This window comes from Pezoporus wallicus, unplaced genomic scaffold (genome assembly GCF_028554395.1).
Source record: "Pezoporus wallicus isolate ANWC-B61680 ecotype Strahan unplaced genomic scaffold, APGP_CSIRO_Pwel_v1 contig_4722, whole genome shotgun sequence".
Taxonomy (NCBI): Eukaryota; Metazoa; Chordata; class Aves; order Psittaciformes; family Psittacidae; genus Pezoporus; species Pezoporus wallicus.
Window position 1 is genome coordinate 7,135,765 of NW_026641840.1, and position 21,962 is coordinate 7,157,726.

General features: G+C 39.9%; 1 protein-coding gene across 1 annotated transcript in view; it reads left to right on the forward strand.

The window, feature by feature from the left end:
• NELL2 (neural EGFL like 2) overlaps positions 1 to 21,470 on the forward strand; it is a 154,413-nt gene extending 132,943 nt beyond the window's left edge. The window contains exons 16-20 of the mRNA XM_057425527.1: positions 2,990 to 3,130; positions 14,069 to 14,262; positions 15,210 to 15,386; positions 17,524 to 17,748; positions 20,671 to 21,470. Of these exons, the coding sequence (XP_057281510.1) occupies positions 2,990 to 3,130; positions 14,069 to 14,262; positions 15,210 to 15,386; positions 17,524 to 17,748; positions 20,671 to 20,721 (788 nt within the window). The 3' untranslated portion in view covers positions 20,722 to 21,470. The remainder of the gene's footprint in view (positions 1 to 2,989; positions 3,131 to 14,068; positions 14,263 to 15,209; positions 15,387 to 17,523; positions 17,749 to 20,670) is intronic.
• Positions 21,471 to 21,962: the final 492 nt, after the last annotated feature.

Sequence of the window (21,962 nt, forward strand, 5' to 3'; positions counted from 1 at the left end):
TCAGCATCAATGCCGCAATGGTTCCAATGCAGTGCTTTCAGGCAAACTATCTGTCAAGTATAGTGTGTTTCTTCAAGACCAGCAGCATGCTTCCACCCATGCTTGTTATGGTAGGCTTTCTTGTATAACTCCACTCAACTTTGCGTGCAGCCATAACAAAACCAGAAGAATGTATTTCTTTGTTTATTGGCATCTGTAAAAGCGTTTCATCCCAAGTAATATTTCTTGTGATCTAGGTTTGTCAGCTAGTTTGCAAATAAATGCAAGAAAAGCCTCTTTTGTTGTCAGTTTACCGATACTGATGTGAAATTCAAGGCTTATTTTCCCTGAATAATCACTATGGGAGTTCATCAGAACGCATTCAGCCTGTGCCTGCAATACTGCGCTTATAATTAAAAGGCTTACAGATTCAGAAACATTCTGAAGAGAGGAACACAGGCTTTCTTTAACTCATATCTGTTACTTTGACCACTCTTTTCTTCACCAATAAATGCATTCCACTTTCCCATGGAAGAAGTATGTGCCATCCAGTGTCTTAATGCATGTTATTAAGTAGGCTGTATGGAGATTCATATCAAGTCTGAACGACAGCTCTTCCCTTTCAATCTCTGAGTTTACATGCTTCATTGATTTTCTGGACTTGTATCTTTGGCGAACCTAACAAGCTACCTTTTGCTGACCAGGTGATCCCAAGCATTTAGCACGGTCACCTAGATTCTGTTCTGCCAGGCAAGCTGTCTCCCAGGCAGCATATTCCCTAGTGGTAAGGGAACGCCTGGATCTTAGTCCTTTCTTCTTTTCCCATCCTTTTTCTTAAGTAATTTGCGAATAGCAGTAGATAAAGCACAGACTGCAAACCAACCTTTTCTCACTACAGTAACATAATTTTCATTGATCTTCCTCTGATCTCTCAAGCACTTCTGAGGTCCCACTGGCTCCTGGCTGCTCACAAGAAAAAGGCCAGAGTTTATACTGATTTAGAGAAAGACACACTGAACAGCAGAAGGTTTGTAAAGGTTTGGCATTTCTCAGTCCTGCAGCAGGACTACTTAGATGATTATCCTGGAATTCATAGTGGAGTTGAAAATTCTCTGTTTTCAACCAGTAGGGATGACTTAATTTGCAGTACAGAAAGTGGCAAAGTATGTGGTTGGTGCAATATTCCAGCAGGAGTAGTAGCAAATTTCATCATTGAGAATATTGGTAGTGTAGACCAGGTGCACCTACTTAGAGATGCTGTTGATATAAAATTAGACTGAGATGTAATGATCAAATTTTCTAATGAAATTTCATCAAGTATCTGTAAAGCTTTTAGAAACCAATACACTCATGAAATGGTTGTACAGTTATTCTAAAGAAATTCCAGGGAGATGGTATTTGGCATGTAAACAAAATACCCAGAGCACATACCACCTACCCCTGACATGTATACGAAAAATGCAACTCAAAACCAAATGTGGGTGACTGAGTGATACCTTATAGATGTGTGTAGGTGTCCCCCACATAGCTAATAATTTTCTTACCATCAAATGTGGATAAAAGTGGTTATGACGGATAAAGAAGGCTTCAATGTTTTTTCGTTTAAATTTGTGTTTGAATAGGCTTCATAAGGGACTGGAGTGAGTATACCTTTATCTATGCAGACATTAGTATCCTCGGAAAAGGGTTTTGTTACCTTATTGCAGCTCACAAATTATTTTCTTAGCCAGTTTACACTTTCTCTTGCAAAAATAACAGATGACATAAATGGGTGCTAACAAGTACTGTGGGCAGAATTTTGACATACTTTACATATATCTCAGTAGTCACATCACACCTCCCTCTCCTTCATATCTGCTTCCCGGAGGATATTAGATCAACTGCTGAGGTACTTTTAAGAGTTTGAGGCTTAATTTGTTCTTAGCTTCAAAGTTTCCACCTGTTTTCAAAGATTCAACCTTTTAAAGAAGGGTTATATCCCTACTTTGGACAGAATGGTCAGTACCCTGAGGGTTTATTCATTATTCAGACTCATGGTGGGAGGGTTTAGAGCTTGTTGTTTCTGAAGGCAGTTTGCATGTGTTGTGGATCCCTCTGTGCTAGTTTTATAAGCACCTCTTGGTCAGCTCGCTGCTCAAGTAGGTATGCTACCACTGGTATAAAACAAAATGACAGTGAGATGAATCTGGTAAAGGAGGACACAGTTTTATTCCTGTTTGACTCCATTACTCCTCACATTCCCTAACTTTTAAAAACACTCATACTCACACCTGTTCCTTAACATGGCTTACTGCATAACTGAAGCCACTGGAAATGAACATGTCCCAGAGTTCTCTGCATCTCTGCTAAGTCCATAAATTCAGGTGTCAGCAGGATGTGCTTTGGTGGATTTTGGATCTAGAGGCATCTTGTATGTAATCTTCAGGGTCTAAGCATTTGTTTGGAATCCCAGCTTTTCTCTTAGATAGTAAAAGAAGACTGCAGTCAGTTATGTTGAGAGTCAGAGGCACTGGTGTAGGTCAACAGGAACTCCACAAGAGAAGAAAGCCCTACTAATCTAAAGTTGGTGTCACCAAAAACATAAGGACGGACCAGCGTGTTTAATGTTGTGATATGCCCTTAGAAGCGATGTTTGTTTATCAGGCTGCGCTGCCTGCACCTCTCAGAGGGTTAACATCTTGTTATTTGAACTGGGATCCAATTCCTTTCTTCACACTGTGGGCAATTTTCACAGATGTCAGATTACCTATGATGTATTGTGGCAAAATGAGTTGCTAATATGTAAACAGTAAATGGGGATTAGCAGAACCTCCACTGTTGGCAGGGCCTACACTATTAGCCAAGTTTTTTTATGGAAATGATTCAAAACCTTACTGCAAATAATTCTGGAAATTCAAGTGTTGGTATTCTGTGAAACCCAGAAATACCAGAGACATTGTTCTTCCATCAGGTGAATATAGCAATTTCCTCTGTGTGAATTTTCTCCTTTTTTGTTGTTCTTATTAAACAGACATTGATGAATGCTCAGATGGCTTTGTTCAGTGTGACAGTCGTGCTAACTGCATTAACCTGCCTGGTTGGTACCACTGTGAATGCAGAGATGGCTACCATGACAATGGGATGTTTTCACCAAGTGGAGAATCCTGTGAAGGTCAGTATCTAAAGAAGTTGGGGTATTGTTATGAGTCGCATTACAGTAATGTCTAGTATCTCTGACAGTGCTGGTCAAATATTGTCTTGGACATTGTATCAGTGGAAGTTAAACCTTGACCCAAAGCAATATTAGTCTAAATAAGCATCGTAACAAAAAGCAAAAGAATATGAAGTGTGAATATTCCGAACACACAGGTGGAACATTAGTGGCCATTTCTGTGATTGGCTAAGATAACATGTGAAGTCAGGCATGGTGCTTAAAATGCAGTTTCTCTGGCCCTGCATCTGCTTCTGTGCATGACCCTTGTGATTTCCCATGGGCTGATAGGACTCATTGTAATCTGCCACTCCACAGTAACCTGTTTATATGTCAGATTCTTTATATGTAGAAATGGGCCTCGATCCAGACCTCAGTTCTTCCACTTCATTTGTGTACATTAGAATAGTCTGTGATGAAAATATTTCGCATTGCAAAGAATGTTTATGAAGCCCTTACACCCCCTCCCTCCCATGTTAATAACTGTGGTGCTCTTCCTGTGCATAAGCTAACTGCCTGTAGAAGCTTGCAGTTTGAAGAGCAACCTTGCAGACTGGGAAGCTCAGCGGACTTAGGTCTGAGGCAATAAATTGCTCTTAAATGAGAACAAACCGTTCTGTTTTGCCATGGACTAAGGGCAGAACGAGGCACTTTTCTCCCCTCTGTCTCTCAGTGCTGAAATATTCAGTGCTCACACAGTGTAATCTTTCCTACCTTGCTGTTCAAACTCACGTTGGTGGGCTGCATCAGTCCCAAAGGGAAGGCAATTGAATTAATTTCACTAAGGCAGACACACAGACAGTTCTCTGGGAGTGAGATGACCTTTTCAGTATCCCCATCATCAATACTTTATTTCAACACATTTTCACCACAGCTGAAAGCCTGTATTCTCAGGAGGAATCAGCAATTTGAGTCAGCCACTGCTTTCATAAGTCAAGCTTTCTTTGTCAAGAACTAACCAAATGTCACTGTTCGCTGGCCAGGTGTTAGGCAAGAACGTGCAAACAAGAAGTTGCGATCCCTCTGATTATAACGTTGCCATTCTGTCACTCGCAGCACAGGTAACAGTCTACCCAGGCATTTATGGAAATATCCTCAATACCCCAAGTTCTGTCTATAGTATCAATGTAACATTTGTCTTGTTAGTTGAAGATAATGGTTTGGCACACGCTATCTCAAGAGATACACGTGATACAAAGTGACTCTGTTGAGATGTGTGCAAACAGGTAACAATTAGGCAGCAATTTCTAAGCAAATAGAAAGCCAAGGAAAAATAAATGTTGGGATTGCTATGTGTATGCAGAAGTGGCAATTATTAGAATGTTTTGACCTTTTCTACAAAGCACCAACAGCTCTTTATTAAACATACACCGAGGATAATAAGTAATTAGAATTAAATCACAGATGCCAGGAAACTATATGCATTGCTGATAACCCTAGTCACTAACAGCGGAATACTTTCAATCTGATTGATTGCAGCTCCAAAGTTTGGAATGTGTAGCAACTTGAGACGGGGAGGAAGGTTAGATAGTTTATTAGTTTTACTACATCACTTTTTATTGGATTGAAGCCTGGGACATTGTGTCTCAGACACAAAATAAAACCTTAAAAGGTATAAAGATACAGCCTAAAATAGGTTGCAGTAAGGAAGGTTGAACTTCCAGTAGCAGAGCATAGCAGCACAAAAGCAGTTGGCTTTTCTGCTGTCAGACTTTTCCACTGTGAGAGATTCCTCTGCTGGATTTAAAGACATAGAAAATTGGTTTTCTTTTGTCACTTCTTTAGTATCCCCAGTTAGACCTGATCAGATTGAGCTGTTTTAGATGGTCTTTTAGATACTCACTGTAATGGGGGAGCAGCTTTCAGGCTATACTAATCTCAGATTTCAAATCTTGGTACTGTATGAGCCTCTTGGTATACCCAGGACCAGTGTCCTCTTGAAGCTTTTGCATCATGCAAGTGCTACAGCTTGCACATCTGTAGAAGGAGCAGTGCAAAACTGCACAGAAGAGAAGCTTGATTTCTTGGTGGAACAAAAAAGTTAAATCTCAGGAGGATTACTAAATGTTCTTCGAGGGCTCGTCCCTTTAGCTTTCTGAGAAGACTACTTCAAAGTATTGTTAAGAGTGCATAATAGGCTTGTCTTTGACTCATCTTTTTAAAGGCTTACTTGCTTTGAAGAAAGTTCCCTCTTTTAGTGATGAAAACCTTTAAAAGCCAAGGAAGTGTGGGTTCAAATCTTTTCTTTCTTGACTTTTCTATATGGTCTGCCTCAAATCTTTTTCTGTTTGTGTCCCCTGGACATGTGCTGATAGTACTACAGAGAGCAATTCTGTGATCAGTGTTAGTCAGCTTCTTGTTTTCTAGAGCAAAGCATCCAATTTTAAAAATTCAGGTGGAAACACCTCTGTTAAGATCACAGAGGCACAGGAGCATTTCCTTAGAAACCTCAATTTAACAGAATACCAAAGCTGCACCTACCTCTTTTGCAGTAAATGGCCCCATTAGGACATTGTACTAAATATTCCTTCCTAGAGGTGGACTCCTTGGTAGCATTAGACTTTGCCGGTGCTTAATAATGAAATAATAGTTGCTGAATTGCCTGTTTCACGCATATATTGACCTTGGCTACTGCTGCTTCTTTGCCACATCTGAGAATACTGAGTATTTTGACTAATGTACTTGAATGCAAAAATTCATAATCCCATTTTATTGTACCTACAGGCAATGGAAGACCTAGAGATTCCTTTGCTGGGTTTTGCTTCACATTGTACACCTGGGTAGACCTGTGGTCTCTATAACAGTTACCAAGAGGAATGATGGGAAATGCAGTACTTGCTGCCTTTCCCTTGGAAATAGAATTACGTTACACATCCTCATATTTCCAGAAAAGTGGTGAAGATCAGCCACTTAGTCTTTCATAATTGCATGGCTTTGGGTAGTCTTAAATTTCATACATATATAAATATAGCATTCAGCATGTTATATTACCTGGTACCTTCCTCTTTGCTCCCTGCAGCTTTTCTTTATAGTTTCTTTACACGATCTTATTGGTGCTCTGAAGGTTGTCTCTCATGTGCCATTCCATAAGAGAGGGCTAAGCTAAGATAGTACATACTGCAGCCTCATGCTTCCTTGTGTTAAAAACCTGGAACCTCTGAGGGCAAAATCCTAAAATAAGAATGTTCAGGCCCAGTTAATATTTGCTCTGCTGCTGTGTAAGATCCCGATTCCTTTAAATTTGTCCCTTTTAATGTCTAAAAGCTTCCAAAATCAGTTGAAGGGAGGCTCTATTGGTTTGTATCAGAATAGTGAAGGTTATACCTCATCTGTTGATGGACATTTTGCATACTTCCGCATTTGAAGAATAGTTCATCTAATTAATGCAGCACCTTAGGACTTACCAAGAGTATCTGGGGGATACCAGCTGTTGTTGGTACAGAATATGAGATCAACATACAGTCACTCTCAGCAGGTAGCACATTCCTTAATTGAGACAGGTGCAAATGAAAGGTTTGGAAAGCATCAATCCAGAATGCCCAGTTCAAATTGGATCTTTTTACTTGTAAGGGTTAACTCACAGTTTAAGATTTCTGGTCTGAAATGACTTGTTATGCTTTTCTTCTGCTGTCTTGCATCCAGAAGTAGAATCGCTTCCTTCTCTGTGTGATAGAACAGGCTGCCTGACAATACAGAGGGCTGGGGCTCTACCTGAGCAATGTTTTCCACAAGATGGAGGTCTATTACAAGCCTCAGTGTCCTCCACAGCCTTTATGAATGAATGAAGTCCAAAATAGTCACTTCAGCATCCATGGCTCTGGATCTGGAAAGCAGAGGAATTTCAGACTGTCAGGATATCTGAATTTATGTCACGGAACATCCAGTATTTTAACTAGTGCATGAAATTTCTTGTGGTTGAAAAACCGCTGTCAGTTCATAGTCCTACACTTAGATCTTTCTGTGGTGTTGGCAATGTTTAACAGAATCTTTGTTATTGACAGCACTTAAGGAGACAGGAAATAATCACTACTCCAGCAGGAAATCTTACTAGCTCTCAAAAGCTCAATCAAAATCCTTTTGCTTTTATTCATGATCATAAAAGGTCAACAAATAAATTAACTTTTTTGTTTTCCATCCATCCCAAACAGGGTGATAGGCATTAAGGCTTCATTATTGAGTTTGGGAACCCAACTTAAGCATCGCCAAACAGAAGACACATACAGAGTCACATTAGTATTTAAATATTCTGGAGCATGGGCAGAATACAAAGTTGGCAGAGTTTCTCCTCTTTTATAAGAGAACAATAAACCAGAAACTTGACCACTATATTTTGTAAGGTAGCAATTGGAACACATTTGTTGTATCAGGAAACTATGTTTCTGTGAAGCTGCTGTTACTGCTGTCTGAAGTCTCAGCTCTTCATCTTCCACATCTGTTAAGCACTCTGACAGTTGGCTTGCATGATGTCATAAATAAATTATTCTCTCCTTGAAGAATAATTACACTAGTCAATAGATTTACTTGGGACAGAAAAGAACAGAAACCAAACTTTCTGCTCAGACTATCTTGGGTTCACTGTCAATTTCACTCCTTCCTTCTTTGCCTGAAGCAAAAAGTACTCAGATATCCTGATGTTGTCACCTTCCTGAGCTAATGATTCGGAGCTAAGGTAACTGGGAAACTTCGGTTGCTTCAAAGGAATATTCCACCCTCCCAGCCTGTCTCTTCCAGCAGCATATTTCTCAGTGATGCAGCTGTTCATCTCTTCTTTACACAGATGACACTCTAACTGATACCAGAATGATTCTGGTAGAAAATAATGTCTGAGGGAAACCTTTTTGGGCTTTATTTGAACATCCTGAATGTAAGTCTGGATAGCTCATCAGAGGAGGGAAAATTGCAGCTTTCCATCAGCTATATTAGAATGGATCTTTGAGCTCTTTGTCACTTCCTAGCAAGGCGTACACAGGTTTTGTTTCTTTTTTTTCTAATTGTGCCTTGTTCATGTTCCTTGTGAGTTATTACAAGGTTTCTTGTCTGTTGCTATCAATGTTGTATTTGTGGGGTTTTATTCCCAAAACATTATTGAGCTGTCATTTTAATAGAGATATCCACAGTAGCTCCAAGATCTCTATCCAGAACAGATCTAAAAGACTGATTTGATTTTTTGAATGGGTATTTCCCCATGCACCTTACAATTGAATCTTATCTGACATATGGTTTAGTCAGTCAATATAATGAAATGCTTCTATATTTCACTGTCAATTTTTTTGTTTTAATACTTTCTTATCAACAGTCTTTTTCATCCCACTGTTCGTCCATTCCCTCAGATCACTATGTATATTTGGCAGCACATATTCTGACACAGATTCTTGGGGAACTTCCCTGGGATAGCTCCCCATTGTGACAACCTGACCATTTGTGGCTGCCTTTTATTACTTACTAATTAACCTGTGAGTCAACAACCTGTTTTACTCCATTGTATGTAATCCCTTTAAGAGCATGTATTATGCAAGGGAGTGCATGAAGTTTTTGGATAAAAGTATTACAGTATATGAAATGTATCCCCCCTTTAATATATTAAATATATATTTGTATTTTTTATTTAATATATTTTTATGTAGTATACATTTACTCTGAACCTACAATGTTAAACAATCTTCTTTCTATCTGAAAACATTCTCCTTTTGGTTGATAGTTTTAATATGTCTTTAAACTTCATCATTTTAACATAATACCCTCTTTGAAACTAAGCACTACCACAGAGATTCCTTTTTGCAGCCATTTAAATTTCTTTGAGGATGTTGAACTTGCATACGCTGTGGTTGCTGCTGGTCACCAACACAGAGTAGTTGCTCAGCAGAGACATTTTGAATCAGAGCCCTCGCACTGCACAGGGCCAAGCCAAATGGTGCTTTGTTCCTTTGGGATTCTTTGATTGTCTGTTCCAAGAAACAGTCAGTAAATCTGTTAAATACAGCCTTGGGTCACAACCTGGTGGGGCAATTGAAATTCCCAATTTTATGGAGTTTTCTGCCTTTGCAGTCTCTCAGATACTGCAAATAGAATTTAGTCATTCCAGGCACTGTCACCATTTTTTATGGCTTTAGTGCTCAATATTTTTCCTGTGTAGGCATGAAATTACTTGAGATGCAATTAACTCTTAGCTTTCTGTAATATGTATCACTGCTTCCTCATCGCATGGCACTCATTGCGACATTAAGTTGGATCCAGGGATGATGGTAAGAAAAGGAAAATCCTTAAAATATGTGCCAGTTGATATCTGCTGTAATTTTTAGTGTAGGTTAGATAAATAAGTCCTGATCCTCAATTTAGCACTAGATAACTGGTTACATTTTGTTTCTGTTGCTTTCTGAGGCAAACCTCCAAGTCTTTTGAGACTTAATGTTCTCATGTCGTAACATTCAAGCTGCTTGATTCCTAAGCAGTGTGTTGCAAATAGCCTGAAGTTAATTATTTGTTGGGGTTTTTGTTGTGCTTTTTAAAGAAAAAAAAAACAACAAAAAAACAACAAGCCCCCCCCCTCCCCCCCAAACCCCCAAACCAATATGAGAGTGATAACATGCCTCTGTGGCTGGATATATGGGAAATATGCAGCCTGTAATCCAAGGGGCTAGTGTACCCCTATCCATATGGTTATGGAAATTGGAGAGCTATCAGTAAGTTAATTCACCATCCATTACAAATACAAAGTAAAAAAGCTGAGCAAAGTTTTGCTTGGTATGCATGATTTGTGTGCATGTTCTTTGCAGATAATGCCCGAAGTTTGATGTGGATAAATAGTGCAGATGAGAATTTGGTGCAAGCAAATTCTGTGTTTCTCTTGTTGCATTATAAACACACTGCTGTTTCTGGTTAGGTTAGCTTCAAAATGTAAATAGCTCCTGCTTTGACCAGGGATATTTAAATTGCCCTATCCAGAACATTTATGTTCATGGCTCAAACAATTGAAAATTTAGATTGGATATAAGGAAGAAGTTCTTTACTGTGAGGGTGGTGAGGCACTGGAACGGGTTGCCCAGGGAGGTTGTGAATGCTCCATCCCTGGCGGTGTTCAAGGCCAGGTTGGACGAAGCTTTGGGTGACATGGTTTAGTGTGAGGTGCCCCTGCCCGTGGCAGGGGGGCTGGAACTAGATGATCTTGAGGTCCTTTCCAACCCTAACTATTCTCTGATTCTATGAAAAAAACAAGGTTGGGATTTTTCGTGAGCTGTTGAATAAACTCAGCAATTATTTTCTGTAACAGTGCACTAACCACTACCATATTGGAAAACAAACCCCAGAAGCCTTTTTCTCATGGGAAAATTGTGAAACGCCCTTGTACATAAATGCCAAATGCAGACTTTGTGTTTATAGGGTCACCATTTGTTGCTTAAAGGAAACTGGTCTTATTTACATGACAGCTGAACTTTGTCCAAGTATGGCTGCTTTCAGTTAAGTGGCCAGGTTGTTGAGAAGTGATGTATTACTCCTTTATCACAGTATCACAGTATCACAGTATGTTAGAGATTGGAAGGGACCTCGAAAGATCATCTAGTCCAATCCCCCTGCCGGAGCAGGAACACCTAGATAATGTTACACAGGAATGCGTCCAGGCGGGTTTTGAATGTCTCCAGGGAAGGAGACTCCACAACCTCCCTGGGCAGCCTGTTCCAGTGTTCCATCACCCTCACTGAGAAGAAGTTTCTTCTCAAGTTTAAGTGGAACCTCTTGTGTTCCAGTTTGTACCCATTACCCCTTGTCCTATCATTGTTTGCCACTGAGTAGAGCCTGGCTCCGTCCTCGTGACACTCCCCCTTTATATATTTATAGACACTGATAAGGTCACCCCTCAGTCTCCTCTTCTCCAAACTATAGAGACCCAGCTCCCTCAGTCTTTCCTCATAAGGGAGATGCTCCACTCCCTTAATCATCTTAGTTGCCCTGCGCTGGACTCTCTCCAGCAGCTCCCTGTCCTTCTTGAACTGAGGGGCCCAGAACTGGACACAATACTCCAGATGCGGTCTCACCAGGGCAGAGTAGAGGGGAAGGAGGACCTCTCTCGACCTACTAACCACCGCCCTTCTAATACACCCCAGGATGCCATTGGCCTTCTTAGCCACAAGGGCACAGTGTTGGCTCATGGTCATCCTGTCGTCCACTAGGACCCCCAGGTCCCTCTCCCCTACACTGCTCTCTAACAGGTCATTCCCCAACCTATACTGGAACCTGGGGTTGTTCCTGCCCAGATGCAGGACTCTACACTTTCCCTTGTTATATTTCATCAAGTTACTCCCTGCCCAACTCTCCAGCCTATCCAGGTCTCGCTGGATGGCAGCACAGCCTTCTGGCGTGTCAGCCACTCCTCCCAGCTTAGTGTCATCAGCAAACTTGCTGATAGTACACTCAATTCCCTCATCTAAATCATTGATGAATATATTAAATAATACCGGTCCCAGTACTGACCCTTGAGGCACTCCACTAGTTACAGGCCTCCAACTAGACTCAGCCCCATAGACTACAACTCTCTGGCTTCTCTCCTTCAGCCAGTTCGCAGTCCACCTCACTACCTGACACAGGCTGTGTGAAAGCTTCATACAAAAGAGTGTTTTAAACAAATGAATGCAAATGTAGGGAAGTAATTTATTAAAAATTACTTCAGTGATAGCCAAGAATCCTGCTGTAAATTTGAATCATTATATTTAAATAGGATTTGTTTGTTCTCTATACTGCATAACTAAAACCAGTTAGACAGAGTATATGAAGATCTTAGTTTTAAATTGGTAGGTTGTATTGCTTTCAGTATGGACTTAAGAGAAGATGGAGAGAGCAGCTTGTCTATTCCTCTGCTCTGACCAGACCAGCATCACTCAGACCATTCCTGTTAGCTTCTTGTCTAAAAGCCTTCAAGGCTGGAGGTTGGACAGCCTCCACAGGGCTGTCTGTTCCACTAACTAGGTGTCCTTACAGTTTGCATGGGTTTCCCTGCCTGATGTGCCTGTGCCATTTCAGCTGTTCAGGTCCATGCAAACAGCCACACCAAATTAGGTTCCTGATCCCAGTTATCTTCTGCCCTGTTGCAACAGTGGCTGACTCCAAATGCTTCAGAGTTTAACGAGGTAGAAGATGTGGAGATCTGAGATGATTTGCCTGTTCTGGGTTATCTCATATGTAAATAAGGACACCATAGACCCTAATGCATGAAATGTAATCTCTTACAAAATCTTGCAATTAGCAATGCAATTAGCATCGCAAATTGAATATTCTTGCTAGCCTTGTAGGGTCTTAGCTTTGCAATTGTTTTTCCCCTCTTAACATTCTGTGGCAGTGAGTGTCATTGTTTATGCATTGTATGAAAAGTTATTTCCTTTTATCAGGCTTAAATTTGTTGTCTTTCAGTTTCATTCACTGTCCCCTATCTTCTGCATTTGGCAATGTGAAGAACAAATCTCTCAACATGTCTCCTCTGGAGTATTCATTATTTTTTTGGTTATACCCCTTCTTGCTAATGTTCTTTTAGAGATGAACAATCCATTACTTTTCAGTTCTTCTCAAATGACATTTTCCTCATCCTTCCCATAAGCCCTAGTAATTTTGCAATATGTTTTTTTTTGAGATGGTGCTACTGTTACTGCACACAGTGTTTGAAGGAAACCTACAATGCTGCTTATTTATACCCTGGAATTCTAATAATTTCCCTGCTGTTTTTCATCCCAATTCATATTCATGTTAATGACTTGTTTACTTTTTTTTTTAACTGCAGCCACACTTGGAATTGAAATGATAATTGAGTTGTTTTGCTTTAAACTGAATGTGCTTGAGGTGAATTGGAGATTTCATTTCCATTATTGAACCCAAAGCTGAGTGGTTTATTATATTTTCGTGGTGAAAGATACATGCAAGACCATATTGCTTATTTTGTCTTGTGCTGATCTGTTGGACATTTAAATATCACAGTGCTACTTTTTAATGAACTCTAATTAAAAGCTTGTGCCAGACTGTTGTGAAATTGTATTTAGAGTTGAACTCAGTGTATCAATATTTACAGTCACCATAGATCTAGTGTTTTCTAGTATTTTCCATGTTTTATCGCCCATAACTGTTTACTTCATGCCCTTTCAAAGCTCTTTTCCCAGATGACTTTTCTCCATATGGACAGTTGAAAACACTAAATAAAGACTATCCAAGTAGAAGGCAGTGTTTGCTGCTAGTTTGCCCTTGCAAAATAATCGTGCAAGGGCACAATTGATGAATTAGGCCTTTAAAGGTACTCTTGAATTCTTTGAGATATGATGGTTTTGAAGTCATTTACTTTTACTCACTGGAGACATTCTTTTTTTCTTTATTTTTTGTGCTAGACACAAGGGCTATAGATGTCACTGCAAGTTGAATAATTGAAATATTCTAGTTTGCGCACCCTGATAAATGATGCAACTTAAAGCATGGTGTGCTAGTTTAAATGAGCTTACAGGTCAGACGTCACCTTTCACATTAACTTCTCAGCAAGTGAACTCAAAGGTACCAGCCACAGCCAGCAAAAGGTTTTGAAAAGAAAATTCTGCAGCTTTTCTTGTTGCACTAAACATGTCTCATGAATGTTTAGGGAGCTAAGAATTATTTTTGTTCTTATGTTGCCTGTGATTTCTTCATTCTAACTACCTTACCTAATGGCTTTCACTTAGAAAGGTGTACAGGAAAACTCAAAGTATTGTCTTTCAAAAGCTGATGTGACTCGAATATTTTTTTGTGAACTTGTAAGTTATTTCTCCCTGTTCTGGTGAAGTGCAAATTAATTTTCCACTGAAGACTTAATGGCCAAGAATCATTTATATTGAGCGCTGCAAGAACATTTTTGTTAATTGGATGTGGTCTAAGAGCATTACATGGCGTGTTTTGCAGACATTGATGAATGTGGAACTGGAAGGCATAGCTGTGCCAATGACACTGTTTGCTTTAACTTGGATGGTGGGTACGACTGTCGATGTCCCCATGGCAAGAACTGCACAGGAGACTGTATCCATGAAAACAAAATCAAACACAACGGTCAGATTTGGGTGCTGGAGAATGACAGGTGCTCTGTCTGCTCATGCCAGGTCAGTAGAAATAGAAGGAGCTGCTTCTTGCAAGATGGTACTAGGGATGAAAGGAAGAACGTTGTGATTCAAGTGAAATTCCTGGTCTAGCTGCCTTGTCAGGTGTGCATCTGGTGCTACAGAAAAATGGTATTATATATGTTTTTGGGGAGAGCTCTCTCCAACCTGCATGAGCAGAACTTCCACATGAAGTTTATTATATGATACTGGAAGAAAGACGATAGTGTTATTTTGTTAACAGAGATGCCACCCATGTTTTCTGGGTGGGAGCAGCAGCATATTCATGCAAAGAAGCTGTCTGTCTAGACACATATTGGAGCTGGTGACTGATGCCAGTATCTTTAACCAGATGGCTGCAAATAGAAGTAGGTTCTGTATCTGCAGAGTATTTCAGCTTAACTTTCTCACATGTTTGCTGTGGGAGGCTTGATCACAAGCTAAATGCTGATGCAGAATAAATGCCCAATACATGGCTGACAAAGTCCTGAGCATTTCAGCAGCTCAGGTTTCATGAGCATTAATTTAATTTCAGATTACCTATCATCTTTCTTGTGTGAATAATTACAGAAGGGAGGGATTGATCTGGAAGTATAAAGCTAGAATTGACTATCACCCATATGAGAATGACATAAACTTAGTGCAATCCATTAAAATTTGACCCTTGGGAAAGACACCCTTGGGTTTTATCACCTTAGGGGAGAGCTGCCTGAAGATTGGTTGTATGAAGGATATATGTAAGACAACAAGGTAAATTTATGGCAGCTTTTGAGTGTGCATTGTGGTTTCTGCTTCTGTTTGAATTGTATTTTGACAAAGAAATGGTATAGTGGAAAAACTTGTGAGCTGCTGATGGCTTAAAGTCAAGCCAAAAAATCAGATTTTGGTGCAAGCACTGCTGGAGTTTTGTGAATTTTTGCCATCGCTCTATGTCTGTCTTCCAACAACAGAATGGATATGTGATGTGCCGACGAATGGTCTGTGACTGTGAAAATCCCACTGTTGACCTCTTTTGCTGTCCTGAATGTGACCCAAGGCTCAGCAGTCAATGTTTACATCAGAGCGGGGAGCTCTCCTATAACAGTGGTGAATCCTGGATACAGAACTGTCAGCAGTGTCGCTGTTTGGTAAGGCTCCTTGATTACAGCAGGAGAGACATGAGGGGAAAAGGGTATGAGATATTCTGATCTGTGAATAGTTAATTTTCATGCATTAGCATCCATTTAATTTCCCTTGGAGTATGTGTATAATCAAAATCTGTTTTTCACGGATTTTAGTCAGTATTATGAAGTTCCAGTCAGAAATGCATTTTGACACAATAGGAGTAATATAAATTATTCAATCATGAAGATTGTTTTAGCAAAGAGTGGAGGTCATTTGGATATAGCACCTACACGGCAGCACTCATGTGTTCACTTATTCAAAGACCGATGAAGCTGAGTAAGGAAATTCTAAATATGTATTTGCTATCACAGTTGGTAATTTCAAAGATGCTGATAGACTAAAATTTGTTTATTCATTCAGGCATTTTTAGTAACAGAAAAAATAATGCAACTTGATGCCTTTTTCTAAACAGTGAAATGAGGTTTGAAAAAAATAAAATCTGTTAAAGTTTGTAATCTTTTTCCTAGGCCTGCCTTTCAGAGTCTGAGCAAAAACTACTCTGAATAATGCCACTCAGGAAGTTTCTAGGATGGAAAAAATCCCAAGATAAAAATAACTAGCTTTTATCACAGGTCATCTCCAAATGTAAATCTTAGTCCATCTAGCAGCTTTGCCTTGTCAGGGTATCACGAATAACAGCCAGAAACCAATTTCTGTAGACACTGTGCTTTCAGTGTTACCATTGCTAAAATTCAATGAAATGGATTCCCAAGTGCTTCATTAAATGTCTTAAAAACGAACCAAAACAACTTGCAGTTTGGGATCTCGATAGATGGGGTTTTTTTCAAGATGTTACATCTGTAACTAAAGCCTGCTTTCTTTCAGTTGTCAAGGATTTTTTTTTAGTGACAGTGTACAGTGACAGGAGTGTCTACTCCTTGTACTGTCCATCACTGCAAACATAAATTGAAATATCAAGATCAATGGTTTTAAAGATCGCTTTCATTCTAACTATCCTGTGGTTCAAAAAGAGGAAAATTCACCCAGATGAGAATTTCTAGAAGTAACTTGACAATACTTTCTACAACAAGAAGAGTAAATCTGGAGCTATCACAAATCCCTGGGAATTTTTTTCAGCTTTTGCTGTGGAGATACTGAACTCCTCATTCTCAAACCTTAGGTACAGTTTTTGTCCGTAAACTTCTTTCCAAGGCAGAAATTCTCTGCCCCACTTCAATACAGACTACTCAATCTGTGCTCAAATGAGCTAAATAAATTGAAGGTCAGAGATGGACCTGTTCCAGAAGAAACATGCATTAATGACTTCTGTGAAGTCTTTCTTTTGACCAATAAATCTGAAACTTTGGCCTTTGACCAGAGTTGAAGAGAAGCTGACCCCAAGTTCTAGTAACTGATGTGAACAGTTAGACATCTATAGATTTATGTACAGGAGTACAGTAACTTCCCCCAAGAATATTCTGGCCCAGCACAAGTCTCTGCTCTGACCTTTTCATACCCTGGCTGTACTAAACCCATCATGCAGGAAGTGTGATTAAGTTTGGAAGTTCAGGTATTCTGGTTGTAACATCCTAAATGGATAGTAAGTTGGCCGAGGTCTTCTTGGTGGAAACACACTGGTGTTTCTTGTTACACTGAGCTGCTGGCAGCTTGACATACTTGACATATTCCAGCCAATGCATTTGTAACTGTGAAAGATAAATTTTAGCCCATCCGGAGCTTAATATGAAGGCTTTTTGTGGTGAACAGTCAGAATAGAAGTAACAACAAGGTGAAACCTGCTATTTGGAAGCAGTTTTGCAGTGCAGTCCTGTTAAGGCTTCTGTCACTTGCAAAAGTAAGACTTCACAAGGACAGGTCCATATTCTCTCTCGCATGATATTTGTGGAGAATTGCCAGCTGCAGTTTGATGTAGAGTGTATTGAAGGAAGTTAAATCTAATACACTTCCTGAACAGAACGCAGAAAATGCACACAACTTGCTGTGTCTCTCAAATACCAGCGTTCTCTGCACTGACTTCTGAATAGGACCAGATGGGCAAAATTAGCTGGCTAAGAAAAATAATGCTGACTCAGATGGCTGGATGATGAAACAAAACAAGAGCTAATAATCTTCTCTTGTTCTTATAATACATGTAAACAGCAAGGCGAAGTTGACTGCTGGCCTTTGCCATGCCCAGAGGTGGATTGTGAATTCAGTGTCCTCCCTGAGAACGAGTGCTGCCCGCATTGCGTCAGTGACCCCTGCCAAGCAGACGCGATTCGCAATGACATCACTAAAACCTGCCTGGATGAAACCAATGTTGTTCGCTTCACTGGATCTTCTTGGATTAAGCATGGCACAGAGTGCACCCTCTGCCAGTGCAAGGTAAAGAGCATAAAAGTTAAGCCGAGATACTTGCTTCCCAGCAAGTCTGGTCAGTGACCAGCTGGTGTCTGCACTTGTTTTAAAGCAGCAGAGTAAGAGTGTTCAGCTTAGTCAACTTTACTCTTGTGTGTGCTAGAAGGATGGTTTAATGTGCTAGCAGGTCAGAAGCAGGCCAACAGATCATGGTTCAGTGCGCTGTAGACACAACAGTGAGCTTTGCTTTTTCATCAGGATAGCTCAATTCAAGTTTGATTGCAGTTCTTACTATATAGCTCCGTGCTATCTTGGAAACATATGCAGTAATGCATAGGTATATAAGGCCAGGCTTCACACGATAAATTGTTCTTCGTGATACTTACTATAGCATCACCAGAAGTGATCAAATTGTATTTTGAGAATAGTAATTGTTTTGAGAATTAAGGGACTAGTTATACGGTTACATACCTTTATTGCTTTAAAATTAGCTATATATTAATGTAATAAAATTATTAATAATGTTTAAAATTAATATTAATAATAACATTAATAATATAACAATGTTTAAAACACTTTATAGTTTTTGTAGTCAAAGGAATTCCTTGTCTGAGGAGAAAAGTTAATGGCTATGGGCTGTGAATTCTGGCATCTCTTTCTAAAGGTGCAAAAGGAGGTTAAAATAAATCCTTCCATTCAGAATAAGCCTGCAAGGTGAACTGTTTTCTCCACCATCAAATACTGAAGAATGACAAAGAGTGTTTCCACAGTAGCCAGGGAGAGACAGTAGGATTCATCCACAGATCTTTAATTATTACTGAAATTCACAGTTGATTTTGGTCCTTAGTCTATGTCCTTCCCAAGCAAGATACTTCCCAAACTCTAGTATGTCGTACGATTGATTACTTTGAAAAGTTTCTCATAAAAAATAAGCTAACTGCAACAGCTCCTGCTGGGAGAGATGGGGAGTAACTGACGATGTAGCAGAGCTTTCAGGTGCCACCTTCTGTTTCCATTTTGCCTGATTCAGTACTGTGCGCAACAGCAGTTGTTGCTGTTGAGGCGTAGTCCCTTTCAAGAGGGAAGGGTTATGCACCAAGTAAGCATAGGCATTTGGTTTGGTGTCAGAACAGCATGGTGATCAGAAGAAAATGCTGTGGGACTCTTCATCAGGAACTGTAGCAATAGGACAAGGGGTAATGGGTTCAAACTTAAACAGGGGAAGTTCAGGTTAGATGTAAGAAGTACTTTACTGCAAGGGTGGTGAGGCACTGGAACAGGTTGCCCAAAGAAATGGTAAATGCTCGATCCCTGGCAGTGTTCAAGGCCAGGCTGGACAGAGCCTTGGGTTGCATGGTCTGGGTGAGGCATCCCTGCCCGTGGCAGGGAGTTGGAATTAGATGATTTTAAGGTCCTTTCCAAGCCAACCCATTCTCTGATTCTATGATTTGGCAGAGTGGCTAATGGTTAGAAAGCTAGCTGCTGTCCAAAGGATGCTGAAACAAGCTTATGTGCAGAAGCCCATGCTTTTGGGGTATATAACTGGTGGCATATACCAACTCCAGTGCTAGAAGTTACTTTTTGCTTGGGCAAGTTGCTGAGGCTGATGTGCATCTGTTTTCCCATCTGTAAAACAAATAGGTGTGATTCTTCTCTGAAGTGCTTTTGAGATTCAGTGATTGGAAGTGTGTTCTCATTGTTGTACTGCTAATCAATGGCAATGCAGAAGCTGTGTATCAGTTCTGCTGATGACTGCCTGTGTACTGCTCCCATCTGCCCTTTCCTCTTAAGCAAAGAATTAACCTTAAGCATTAACTAATTTGTATTCAGTGTAAACACGTACACAGACTAAAATCCATCACTGCATTGTGAACATATGTAAGTTTAAAACAGATACTCTTCCAAACCACACAGTTTTTGGCTCAGGTGTGAACCTGCTTAACAGCGGATGTATCTCTGTCTCTCAGCAAGCTAAATCTTATTCAGTTCTCTTTATAGAGCAGTTGTCTTTTTTAAATACACTATCTGCTCATATTGGCGGCATTTTAATATTGTAGTTCTGTATGCAAATAGCCTGTTCCCTCCGGATCAGGTTAATTGTGTGCCCATTTTGGATCACTCTCTTTCTTCGTCTTGTGTCACCCCAGTCTCTTCTTGCAGAGCATTATATGGAAGGTCAAAGTTCTGGTCTAAGCCTCTCTAAGCGTGCTATAGCAAAATAGGTTTACACAAATCCCTTAAGAATTCAGAAACCTGGGCATCAGTTAAAGCTGACTTAGCCACAAAACCATTTCAAATCGCAAGTAAAGAAGATGGACAGTAGGATTGTCTAATGTCCTGTAGCATCTGTTATTTGCATTGTAAGAATCAGATTTAAGAAGCAGTAGCGATGCAGAAAACAGTTTCTCCGGTACTTGAATGATGTCCACGGGCAATCTGTTCCCTTAATTGCTAATATTCTCAGAAGAATATCTGGAGTATCAGGGAAAAAATTATGGATTACTGTTTGCTGGTTTTACAGACAGGATGTATTAACTTGAAGCATTCAGGGCTAAATAAAATCCAGAGTCCCTTCTGTCTGACCTAAATAAAACTCCCAAGTGACCTGTCTTCAACAGCTTTGTGTACTTGAGCAGATGCCTGATGCCTTTATGCTGGGGACATTTCCTCCAGTGATGCCAGCTTCTTTCAGTTTGATTGTTGTATCTCTGGGATACAGACCACAGCAAATCAAGCAATTAATGGAATCATAGTAGCCCATTCCCTTGGGTAAGGGAAGGACATGACAACAATGTCATGAATCTGATCAGAACCTGTATGTCTTGTATTTTACAAGTCTGTACATTCAAATCCGGTGGGTGTTTTCAAATGGCTGAGCTTGTTAAATTTACTTGTTCTGTCCTAAATGCTGCTTGTTTCAATTCTTCTTTCTGTTTTTCATCCCTTTAGAATGGCCATGTCTGTTGCTCAGTGGACCCACAGTGCCTTCAGGAACTGTGACACCAACAACCGTCTCTCACAAGCAGTTTCTGGTTGAAGAATTTTGCTTCACAATAAAGACCTTTAGACCAAAAATTATTCAAAATTAAAGCTAAAATTAGATTGGGTTTGTCCATCTAAAGTGCAGATATGTGATGAACTCAGTTACCTGAATCAGAGTGAAATTTATGGGACTCAAGACAAGCTCAGATGTGTATACCTTTGTATGAGGTTAGGCCCAAATCTTCTGGCTATTTGTCTGTCTGGCATCATTGTGCAGAATATTTAGGTTAGTGTGAAGTGACACATTGTGACGCTGTACATAACGATGTCAAGATCCAAAAGCAACTAGGAGCTTTTAGAGGGTCTTCCAAAGCTTTAAGACTCTTAACACTTGACCAGATACAGAGATTTTTACCTAGTCTTATTTGGAACTGCACAAATGTGTTTGATTGCTTAATGCAGAATTTAGCAGGCATTTGAGTAAAAGGACGAAGCCTTCAGGAATAAAGAACCTAGCAGCTAAGATATGGTATGTACAGTATGTGAGCTGAAAAAAAAAAAGAAGTTACTGTAAAAACAAAAAAAAAATTAAAAAAAAAATCAAAAAGAAAACCCGTGATGCACAGGCATGGCTTCTTAATGTTTTCTGATGGAAAAAGTCATCAATATTTCTTTGTTTTACTGCACTTACTATTATTTCTTGATTGAATTTGTTCAGTATAAGCTCGTTATTGTGCAAATTTAAATAAATATTTCTCTTATGTTAAGTTTCTGCTTGGGCTCCTTTTCCTTTTCAAGGATGTGATTTTCATGTGTGTTACTATTTCTTCTTTACCAGCATGCCTAGGTATGGGAGCTTCTGCCCAGCACAGCTCTATGCCTGTCATGTCTTACCTTTCTTATTCTGAGAACACATTAAGTAAATTCATGCATCTGAGTCATTACAGTGGATTGATCAACAAATTCATGTGCCTAAAGCTCAGACCCTGTGTGCCAGTGGGATGCTGTCACCCAGCGTGGGTACAGACTGGTTTTGCGCGTCTTACATCTCTTTACATTTACAGGGGATCTTCTCCAGATTCCTCCTCTCTCCAGCTACCATGAGTTCTGTAAGCTCCACAGCCGTTTTAGGTGTTTGTGTAAAGTATCTTAATGCATGGGGTTCACTTCAACCCTATTTTCGCTTCTGCGCTCTTGGGACAATAAAGAGGCTACATGACCAAAGCTGGTTATTCTGGAAGAGAAATAAAGAATAAAGC